Source organism: Rhinatrema bivittatum, chromosome 14 (genome assembly GCF_901001135.1).
Source record: "Rhinatrema bivittatum chromosome 14, aRhiBiv1.1, whole genome shotgun sequence".
Lineage (NCBI taxonomy): Eukaryota > Metazoa > Chordata > Amphibia > Gymnophiona > Rhinatrematidae > Rhinatrema > Rhinatrema bivittatum.
In genome coordinates this window covers 41,841,831-41,853,924 of record NC_042628.1, presented here as the reverse complement: position 1 = coordinate 41,853,924, position 12,094 = coordinate 41,841,831, and the positions used below count along the sequence as shown (strand labels likewise).

Below are 12,094 nucleotides of genomic sequence, written 5' to 3'. Positions count from 1 at the left end.
CTGAATACTTGGTGCAGGCCCAATGATTAAATCCCTGCCAGGCCTGTTGGTCCCTGTTCTTTAATCGCTTTGATTTTGAACAGAGATATCGGCCAGCAGTCATGAACCAATGCGCTGACGCCCTGTCCTGCTTGTTCGAGAAAGGGAACCTCCTGGACTCCCTGAAGGCCATTATCTATCCAGCCAAGATCCAGTTAGCGGCTACTGTGACCGTACCTCCAAGGAAGACTATGGTTCCTTTGCGTCTTCAAGAACGGCTACTAAAATGGGCCCATAACTCATGCATTGCAGGGCATCCAGGCTTCGCTAGGATCTTAGAACTCCTTACCCGCTACTATCGGTGACTTTATTTTCAGCAAGATCTAAAACAGTATATAGACTCGTGTCCAACTTGTGCCACGAATAAAGCTCCCAGATGCCAGCCCTGAGGACTACTTCAGCCATTACTGGCTCCCAAGGAACCTTTGACCCACCTAGCTACAGATTTTATCACTGATCTACTGCCATCGGCAGGGAATACTACCATCTGGGTGGTGATCAACAGGTTATCAAAGATGGCCCACTTCATGCCCCTCCCAGGACTACCATCAGCACCTGAATTAGTCCAGCTCTTCATATAGAATGTCTTTTGCTTACATGGTCTCCCCACTCACATTGTATCTGACATCCCCCAGTAGTGTTTAGTTCACCACACATTAATGACCAGGCTTATGCAAGAAATTTGATATCACTCTCAATTTTTCACTTGCACACCATCTTCAAACTAACGATCAGACCGAGCAGACCAACCAATCACTTAAAACCTTCCTATGGTCCTACATCAAGCAGCGTCAGGATAACTGGTCTTCAGTTCTCCCAAGGCAGAGGCTTGCCATAACAACCACGTCAACAAGTACACAGGCTCATTTTTTATTTTTTATTTTTTTTGTATATGGACGACATCTTCAGATCCCGGAACCACTACCGGGGAATGTCCGGCAGCTGGTATTAAGGGACGAGAACTATTGAGTCTTTGGCATTCTACTCAACTCCTAAAACAGTCGGCAGCACGTTCCAAAACACAGGCAGATAAACATCGGCCTGCCCCACAACTTCAATCGGGGGGCTTAGCTTGGAGGAGCACCTGAAACCGGAGACTCCATCTGCTGTCCCTCAAGTTTGCACCACGTTTCTTGGGACCTTTTCCTATTATCAGTCTTATAGGCTCAGTAGCCTATAAGCTGGTTACCCCCCCCCCCCCCTTTGTTGTATATCCATGATATCTTCCAAGTGTCACTCCTTAAACCTGCTATCGTCTCGTGACTCTCAAGACCACTACTTCAAGCCAGGGATGTTCCAGTAGAAGAGGATATGCTATATGAGCTTGCAGAAATTTTGTAATAAACTGCAATATCTCGTTGCAGGGGGTTTTGGCCCCGATGAGAACTCCTGGAAGCCGGCTTCCAATCTACAGGTTCCACAGTTATTCTGAGAATTTCACCACCGATTCCCGACTAAGCCCAGGCCCAAGAAATTGGGGAGGGGGCTTTGGAGGGGAGGTACTGTTAGGCTCCAGCTGCCTCGCCTCTGATTCAAAGCAACTTTGACATGGCCTCCGGCAGCATGCTGTTGCAAGGACCCGGGATGGAACTTCGTGTAAACTTGGACATCCTTTATAGGTCCCCTAGCTGGGACTTTGTGGCACTGGCTGATGTTGCATCCTCCAGGGGTATATAAGGAAGTGTCTTGCAATCAGCTGGCGCCTTGGCAATAGGTCTCCTGAGTAGCCTGCTCCTCAGTGCGTGTTGCTAATTCGTGTCTTCTGCCTCAGTCTTCCTGATTTTGATTCTAGTTCTGGACCCAGCTTCAGCTTGCTCACTGTCTTCTAGATTCTGCTTGCATGCCATCTGGCACAACCTTGGACCACCTTCTGGACCCCATTGCTCACTGTCTGCCCCAACCGGTACTCTGACCCGGACTCTCATGTTGTGTGCTGAGAACCTACACAAGGTTTTTGACAAACTTTGAAAATCCCTTTCCATAGGGGGAAGAATTCTTTATTTTTTTTCCCTTAATGGTCTCAAATAACCACAGATCAGTGAGTCCTATTAATTGTCAGCAGGGGGATATTATCTGAATTTTCAGTCCAGTCCTCCATTATCCTGGTCACCTCCATGTCATCATTCAAAAGAGCAGTTGGCCAAATTAAGAGAAGATTCCGTCTCCGCACTTGATTGAAGAATATGTCTCACAGAGCAAGAGGAGGAAGGGATTCTATTCTAATTACTCCCTCATCCCCAAAAAGTCTGGAGGACTTTGTCCAGTTCTAGACCTCAGGGACTTAAATACCCATCTCAAAAAGGGAAAATTCAAGATGAACGTGCTGGGAATCATCCTACCTTTTTTAGAGAAGGATTCCTCAAAGATGCTTATTTTCATATCCCTATTCACAATTCTCACAGAAAATGTTTTACCCTGGACACAGTTCATTACCAATACAAGGTTTTCCCTTGTGATCTAGGAGCAGCACTCTGTATTCATCAAAGTGTAGATTTTCAAAGGGTTACGGGCGTAAGATATGCGCGTAACCCCTGAAAACGTACCCCTGCGCGCGCCCAGCCTCGGGACGCGCATATGTCCCGGGGCTTTGAAAAATGGGCGGCCCAGGGGGGGGGTGGCGGCAGTCCGAGGGCATGGCCGAGTGCCCTGACACAGCGGCAGCAAGCCGGTGCACACAAGTTACGCCTGCCAGAGGCACCAGAGTCCCATGGAACATCCAGCCCAATAACTTTTATAGTTTTACTTTGTATTGATGTCCAAACTTCAATTATTGTAGAGCACTGCCCCCACAAAATGCCATTTTGCCACCATTCTCAAAGACCCTCCAGCATTTGTTGACAGCGATACTAAACATGCCCTGACAATTTTTAAACTATTTACAGGAGGATGGGGGATCAGAATAGAGCTGGTTAGGTTTAAAGTTATCTGGGTAATCAACTCGGGAAAACATTAGCCATGTATATTCAGCACCGTGGCCAAAGATACCAGATAATGTTAGCCAAATATATTTAGTGAGAGATTTGTCCTGCTGAATTATTTGGTTAGTCATCCAGGTAACTTTATCTGGATAACTTTGCCACTTGGTAAAGTTTGACAATGTTAGTGAATGTACAGATTTGATTGGAATGAGTCTAGCATTATGGCACATTCATAGTACACGAGAATGTTAGCAGCAGATTTCTGATTAGTTGAGAGCGAGACAATTAATTGTATTGATGGAACAAAGATTCTTATGTTTTGTTTTGTTTTTAAAAGCTTCCCAAGCTTGGGCAAGTGTGTTTGTGGTGATCAGGCTCCACCGTGGGTATTTTTTCCCTCCTGGCGACCACTTTACACAACCTAGAAAAGGAGATGTTAACCACACTGTAGTGTAACAGATGGTTACCTTCTACCCACTTCCTTTACACTGCTCTCCGTCTCTCTCTTCCAGGACCTGCCTTCGTTTACACAGAATGTGCACAGGCTGGTGAACGACCTGCGCTATTACAGACTCTGCAACAACAGCCTGCCCCCTGGCACTGTGAAACTTTAGTATCTGCTTTGAGCCTGTCTTGGGATTACTGAAAAGCTGGATATGCGCTGCTCCTCCCCGTCAGCAGGAGGGAGCAACAGGCGCGCACAAACTCACGCACACGAGGATTCACTGCTGGAGTCACACACGCCGCCACCTCCTCTCCCACCAAACTGTGCTTTCTCAGAAGGACATGTCTTAACACCGCCACAGAAGTGACAAGGGCATTTTGGCAGCATGAAAAGCATCTGATTCTTTTATTTTTTTTTTATTTTTTTTTTTTTTTCTGTTTTAAAATATAAACTTTTAGCACTTTGTTTACGTCCGAAGATTTCAGTTGGAGGGTCCTTGGACAAATCTTAAGACAAAAATGAATGAAAACATTTTTATCAATCATGAGGCAGACGCCAAAGATGACTTCAGACATTCAGAGCCTTCACATCATTCCGTGCTGGTCTGTCCCCTGACCCTTCTCCCTGCCTCAATGGAGCAGAGGATCCATGATGGTGTTGCTGTCCCCATTTCCTCCTGATTTGAAACTGCCTCAAAGCCTCTCCACCCGGGCCGGTGATCCAGAGAGACCATGTTTTCATAGTCTCTCTGCTCATATCATTCCATCCCGAATCGCTTAATGGAAATAAAGCTTTTGTTGTTAACAGCGGACTTTTGTGTCTCCTTTGGGTGACAAAGGCAGAACCTGGTCTTGTCACTCATTTTGAAAATTGCTTGTTTTCTTTTTTTTATGAGGGGGGGGGGTAATATTGGGACCTGTTTTTATGATGTTTGTTTCATTGCATTTTAATGTTTTATGAAAAATTTATAAAGATGGATGTAATAATTTGATTTTCTAGAGAACCTTTCTTCCTAACAAGATTCCAGCATGTCAATTTAAGTTCTTTCAAAGTGCGCATGTAGCTGCTTCTGGAATGTATGACCTTGCTTACTTAGATGATACACAGTTGCCACTGAGTAGGCTGACAGCCTGCTCAGCTTCCCAGGTAAAATTGGTTAATTCCCAAACCAGGAGTCATCTGCCAGTCCAATGCTCCAAGCTGCATTTTACTTCATTAGATGTCTGCCCTCAGCTATAAAGGCCTTTATAATTTATGAAAGGCTGAGCACCAGTTATATACAAGTTGCCACAAAAAGCCCAGAGCAACCACATCACTGCTTCAATGCAAAAAACACCTTGCAGGTCTCATGTAATGCCGCCATGCCAAGAAATGTTGTTGCTTTTAACCACATGCTGCAGGTACTATGCAGTACATTAGAACATAATTTTTCAGAAACTTTGGGTGCCACTCAAAACATTTTAGAAGCCAGGGAAGAATCTTTTCCTGAAAATGTTTTATTGCTTTTATACTTTGCTTTTGCCTTTTTTGTTCTTTCACGTTTTGCTTTTATTCTTCCTCCAGCTCCCCACCTCTTTCTGCCCATTCTCCTCTTCTACCTTTCTCCAGCTTAATCAGGTCTTTCACTGACCCTGGATTGGCAGCAGCAGTGCCAACCTATCTCCTGTCAAACTCAAGCCAGCTGCCTTCTACTAAATTGGGCTAGTGGCAGGTGCAGGACAGCATCAAGCCCCAGGCAACAAGGTGACCAAGTGCCTGGGATTTTGCCAGCCTTGCTTTGTAACTTGTGGTATGTATGAATTCTATAATAGACCAGGTGCTACTCTAATACAAAGTATTCCTTTGGGGGAATAAAAGTGATAGGACTGGCACTGGTATCCAGAAAAAGTCAAAGGAACAACTGCCAGCAAGGTTTAATGGTGAGATTAAAGAGGCAATTAAAGCCAAATTTCCTACCGTGTAACCAGATGTACTCAGGACCAATGGGTTATGCTCCTCTGCCAGCAGATGGAGACTGAGTCAGGTTGCAAAGCTGACGTCACAGTAAATATACCCCTATAGTGACCTCAGCTCCCCAGTATTCTCCGTCTCCAGCAGATGGTAGACGTACCTTTCCTTATGGGGATTGCTGTACTTTTTGGAAGGAGAAATTCTACATTCTAAATTGGATGAAAATGAGTCCCGCTCTCCTGTGGTGATATCTAAAGATCCCTATCCCAGTTGAGAATTCCTGAGGCGATTTCCGAGATCCCTCAGAGGTGTGCCTTGGTCCGATATCCGGTGCCTGGTGTGGACTTTGCTGCTTAGGCAGCTGAAAGGCAATGGATGCAGGAAGCTGAGCGCAGTGATGACGGCCAAAGCCCTCTATCCCCCGCAGCCAGAGACCATCTCTGTACTCAGTCAGTAAGCGCTCAGCCCAGGTAAGTTTAAAAAAAAAAAAAAAAAAGAAACTGAAGAAGATTACCTCTCAATTCAGAGACAGAGGGATTTTCGGACTCCATGAGCAGCACACCCCCCCCCCCCCCCCGTGTGCTATGCCCTGCTGTAGGCTTGGTCGGCACACCGCATGGTGGGCTGCAGCGGTGCCATCTTGCACGCGTTTCTGTGCGTTCTGTATTGCTCTCCATAAAACATCAGTACGCGCAGTGCATCGGCTCTGCATATGCTGTGCGCATAACATTGGGTGCATCTCTATGCGCACAACTTTGAAAGCACGCAATATAGGAAGAGCTGTGCACAGGGGCTGTGCTCACCTCGCTGCACCCTGCCTGGACACTCAAAATTTGTGTACACATTTTTTAAGTGTGAGCCAATTGAACACACAACTGCCAATGGCGCCGGCAACCAAGAAACCTTAACGCCTTGTTCTATGCATTGCTTGTCATATTAGGGCTTCACAGCCTGACCTAGATACCAACTTATGTCAGCACTATGAAGAAGCCCAAGAAGAGTTGGCCTTCTCGGATTTTGCTAAGCAAGGCTCCTCCCATTCAGATGATGAGTTGGCCACAGCCTTAACTGACAGTACGTCAGTTCTAAGTACACCCTTGACTGGGTCATCTGTGGGAGAGGGAAATTCAGCAGGTACCACCCTAGTACCTCCTAGACTAGGCATGGATCTAGCTGCCTTTTCTTAGGTGGAGTTCTTCCAAGGGCTACAAGCCTTCGTTCAGGCACAGTCTACTGCCTCACTTGCCTCTGACTGGTTGAAACCTCAGCCAGTGACCCCTCCCTCTCCCATTCCTATCGGCAAACCCCAAGGCATGCCTCAACTTACCAAGGATATCCCTGGTAGGGACCCGAATAGCATGGATGACGAGGATCCAGATTCCTAGAAGATAGGAACTCCACCCTGGGTTGGAACCATATTGGACCATGTTGTGGTTCTGTCACAGAGATAAATTGCTGGCTCAGGTTTCCCAGACTCTGAAGATGCTGGGAGTTCTGGGGCGGATTCTGTGACGGAGCCAACTAAGAACCCCATTCTGATTTCCCTATGGAAAACTTCTTGCTATTTTCCTGTGATGGACGCCATCTAGGAGTTGATTGATCTGGATTGGGATACCCCAGAAGCAAGTTTTAAAGGGAGCCAAGCGTTGGAAGCTCTATACCCTCTGGACCCGGCAGAAAGAGAACGTTTTGTGTTTCCCTAAAGTGGATGCACTGGTCTGTGCTGTCTCTAAATGAACTACTATTCCAGTGGAGGGAGATGTGGCCTTAAAGGATGCACATGATTAGATTGTCTATCCTTAAGCCTTTGATGCAGTAGCAATGACCTTCCAGATAGATTGCTTCCTGTTGCACTCTGGTGGCTTGTTTGTGTCAACTTCTCTCTCAGGAGGTGGATGACTTGGGGGTGAATTCCAGAGTAGTTATGGAACCTGCTGCCACCTTTTTAGCAGACACAGGCTCTGATTTGGCTGTACTTCAGCCAGAGGAGTCGATGGAGACTGAAGTCTGCTCCTGCTCTCTCCCAGCCAAGACTCCTGGCGATTCCCCCACAGCGCTAAAGAATTCCCGAATCGTTGTTTGAAGAGGGGTAGGTCCAAGGGGGGTCGAGGTACCCTCCCTTACCTTCCCCTTTCTTTTTGTATGTGGCATTTCTATTTCTAGGCAATGTATGATAGTTCAAATGTTTCGGATCGGGAGCTCAAATGCGTCCTCTCTCATCGACGCTATTTTGCTCCTCCGGGATACCTATATTCTTACTGGAGTTCGGTGTTTATGGTTGAGTACAGTTACATTTATCCATTTTTATTCATATTTTTAATTGTCTTTTCACTAGTAAGTCCACATGGCTTTTGAAGAAAATACTGGGGAGCTGAGGTCACTGCAGGGAAATATGTACTGTGACATCAGCTTTGCAACCTGACTCCTTATCTGCTGGCAGGGGAACATAACCTATTGGTCTTAAGTCCATCTGTCTACACCAGAGCTTTCCAAACTTTTCATGTTGGTGACACACTTTTTAGACAAACATAATTTCACGACACGGTAATTCAGTCTACTAGTAAACCAGAGGTTAAAGGTTAAATGAATGAAACATATTTCGACAATTTATGTATGTTTCCTTAAATATATACATAAATAAAATGTTTCACGACACAACCTATCTCATGAAAACCTTAAATTTATATTAAAAATATATATTCCAAGATTCATGTTATTGTTATAATTTATGAGAAACAATAATAAAACAAATTGTCTGTCCCCCACACACTCATCTCTCTCCTCCCCCCAGCACATGTCTGGCCCCCACACACTCATATCTCTCCCCCTCAAGCACATGTCTGTCCCCCCAGCACGTTTGCCCCCCACTCACTCATCTCTCTCCCCCCAGCACATGTCTGGCCCCCACACTCATGTACCTCGTCTTTTTGATTGTTGCCAGTTAAGTGCTTCACTCCCTTCCATGATCACCAGACACTGCTGCTTACAGTCAGTACTCCTCATGGCCAGGCCTCATCGGCAGCAGCAGCCAATGCAAGGATGGCTGGGCTCGTTCCACCCACCAAGCCCCCCAAAAAAACGCGATTGACAGCAAAAATCACCCAATAATAAGCAACCCATAAACTGAAAAAAAAAAAAGTGAATCTCTAGAAAAAAAAAAGCCCAAACTCGCATTAGAGTTGACCGGGCTTGCGCGACACACCTGCACAATACAGGCGACACACTAACGTGTCCCGACACACAGTTTGGAAAGCTCTGGTCTACACTAAGGAAAACAAAACTATCAGGTAAGTAATTTCTCCAATAGTATTGTTTAAAAAAAAAAAAAAAGGAAAGCAGACCTAAATGATGAAAATAGAACATAAGCACTGGCAAGTTAGATGCAAAACAGTAATAAGACAGGTCAAGAAAAGCATCTTTTCAAATTCTTTTTCAAGTACATGCAAAAAAAAAAAGCCAGTAAGGGACCAACAAGTGCTAAGGGAGGACAAGGAGGTAGCCGAAAAACTGAATACGTTCTTTGCCTTGTTCTTTACTGAGAAGGATGCTGGAGACATACCCACATCCATGGAGCAGGGGCTCTTAGGCATGTCCTATCATCTGTCAGAACAGGAATGTAGGCTCAGGATGGTATGTGAAGCACAATAAATATTTAATTAAAACAAACATGATCTGAGATCCTCTGTGAGCTGTGCACTGGAAAATAGTTGGCTCCAGTACCAAAACTGACCAACAGGAGTCATGCAAGCCGTGTGCAAACACCATCCTTACAGTCCTAGTACCATAATCGATGTTGGCAAATAAAGACCAGTTGGCCTAGCCAGACTGCTAAGTTGGCCTTTTATACAGTATCTAAATATATCTCCCAGCTATCACTTACGGAGGTTTGACCACCTGCAGCATATTGTTTTATTATTCCATAAAGCCAGCTTTCATCCTAGGGGAGTGGAGGTCTTGGGTCCTTACATTTCTTGCTACTCAACACTGGCAATGCTATGAAGCAGGAGAACTGGCATAAAATCAATATTGATGTTAGTAGCATTGGACTGGCACATAGGTGGAGGAACTCAAACACAGTTGGACCAAAATTGGCCAGGATAAGATGCGTTTACTGTGCTCTCTATATAAGAAAATGTTGATATAAGTGATTTACTTCCTTTTTTGAGAACCACAGGAACAAAGTATCACTCCACTTTCTACTCAACACAAAGTTCATCTCTTTCCAGGGAGCAAATACACACACAATATGTATGCAAATTAACCCAGGTATGACTGGCATTCCAAAATTGAAATATGGATTATAGGCATGGATTTAAAAATACTGTACTGATATATTTAGTGCAAAGCAGCAAGTTGTGTTTGGCAGATGCACAGTGCTATAACTGAAACCTTTTTTTCTTTTTGCAATTAAAAAATAAAGGCAGCTGCTTCTATAAAGTTTTAAATCGCACAAAAGTCCCAAGTTATATGCCACCAACTCGTAGAATCACAATATCACCATGGTAAATTATTGTTCATATAAAAGTAGTCCAACTGCTAGTTTCAGCATCTTCAAGCTGTCCACCTAAGTGTATCTCTGACAATAGAACTATGGTCTCCATAACTTGACACTACAGCATGGCAGCCTTGGGATGTTGAAAGGTAATTTTAAAAGGAGTTACATGTTAAAATGTGTAAGTGGTAGCCTGAATGGTGGTAATTACAGCATAGAGAACACAAAACAGATTTATAAAAGCAAAAACTTGGTTTACTAAATATTGTAAAAAGCAGCAGAGGTAAATATCACACAGCATCACACCAATATTGTATGAATCAGTAAAAGGCAATTAACATTACAATAATAAAAGATAACATTTAGTACATGAAGATAAAAAAGATACCTCCCTCATAGTCCCTCTGTTGTGAGTCAATGTATCTGTGAAAAAATCGAGGCCTAGAGAAAAAACAATGGATTGCTACTGGTGCTCTCCCTCTAGTAATTCTAAAGGACGCTGTAATTGCTGTTTTCTTATATTCTCATTCTCTGGCTGTAGTCTAGGTTTTGTAAAGCTAGTTGGTCTAATTAAAACTGACAAGATTTATGCCCAGCTGTAGCTTGGTAGGCATCCTGGTACTAGATAGCCCCAGACAGGTCAAACACTGAACCTGATCAGACAGAAAAAACAGATATTCCTTGTTCTGATCTCAGCCAGTTAATGAACAAACTTTAGAGAAGAAGGAAAAAAATAAAATATGTAGCAATATTATGTACTCTAAGCTATCCAATATTCTTATCTTTAGGAAATCTTTATTGCACAGATGTCTAAGAAATAGCAGATTTTTTTAATGGATTTACACGGTCCCCTGCCACACACTATGTTTTGTATAACAACTGAGTCAGGAGGGATCAACAATCCCAAGCTCTAAACCTGGATCGATGTAAGCAGCAGAACAGTTCAATGAAAGATAAGGGGACTGGATGTCACAAAAGTAATTTCTCTTTTTTACTTTTTGAGATTTTGGTTAAGATTGCATCTTTTCCTCTTTGTTTGATCCCTGTTGCTGTATATTAATTTATCCCTAGTTCCTTCCGCACTGGAGATCAAAATCCCCAGATAATTTAGATCAGTACAGCCTTGTTTAACTTTCCCAGCCGTGCAGCCACTTCATTTCCCAAAGAGCTTGAGCCATTGCCTCCCCCCACCCAATACGAAAGGCCATTCCTAACAACCGGAAAAACTGGTCATGATCAGAATAGCAAGCCCCAAACTGAAATCATGGTTTGTGCTGGTTAAGATGGAAAGATTTGCAAATGTGGGTGCAGCAAGAAAAATCATTTGAGAAAAAGCAGCTCCGTAAGTAGTGCAAAGCACGCCTGGGGTAGAGCCAGATCCACTGTTTTTAATGAGGCAAACAAGCCAGCAAAATCTTAACGGTCCAGAGAGGTGCTGTGCCAGAGCGCAGTGCTGGAGTTAAGTTAGGGGTGGGAGAGGCATGGCTGAAGACGTGCCTGGCGTGCAAAATGCTCATACACTGGCCCTGGGCAGAGACTTGCAGATGACTACATACCCACTCACACATAGGCACCTTACTACTACTATTACTATTACCTTACTCTCCATTGCAATAAGAAATGATTGTATGGTGCAAGATCTATCTGGTTACTGCAGAACTTAACTGCATTGATTACCACCCCACCCCCCACCCCCAAATGTGGTTTAAATGCTCTCTCCTCTCAGCAGGGATCAGGGGGAAAAGGACTGCAGCAGTGGACCAATTCTATATCCCACCTACACCTAGGAAAAACAGGCCCCCAAAGCTCACTCACAACTCCATTACCCCTCTCCTTCTTTCTCCAGTTATGACTCTGAGAACAAGAACATTGAGTTGTGTGTGTGTGTGTGTGTGTGTGTATATCTCTGGTTAGCTGTTGGTGGGCTCTACTGGCATAGGAGGGGGCACTTCAGGTCAGGACTGATGTGCACTTGCAGAGCTGTATTTGGGACTCAGTACAGAGATGGCAGTCTGGATTGAGGTGGATTGGCAGAATAGGACGTGAGTCTCTGTGCTGGCATATAATGAGTGCTGCAGGTCTGCATTAGCAGCGCATATGTAAGGATCTGTGGAAAATGTAGCTGTTTCCAAGTCTTAAAGGGTTGGACAGCTGTTGCACTTGGAGATTCGATTATTAGGAATGTAGATGGTGGCAGTCCATGAAGTTAGCAAATAGCACATTTAAGACTAATCGGAGAAAACTATTTTT

General features: G+C 44.4%; 1 protein-coding gene across 5 annotated transcripts in view; it reads left to right on the top strand.

The window, feature by feature from the left end:
* Positions 1-4,393, top strand: part of XPO6 (exportin 6) — a 205,463-nt gene extending 201,070 nt beyond the window's left edge. For all 5 annotated transcript variants that reach the window (XM_029576103.1, XM_029576106.1, XM_029576105.1 and 2 more), the window contains one exon: positions 3,470-4,393. In XM_029576103.1, the coding sequence (XP_029431963.1) occupies positions 3,470-3,571 (102 nt within the window). In that variant the 3' untranslated portion in view covers positions 3,572-4,393. The remainder of the gene's footprint in view (positions 1-3,469) is intronic.
* The last annotated feature ends 7,701 nt before the right edge of the window (positions 4,394-12,094 follow it).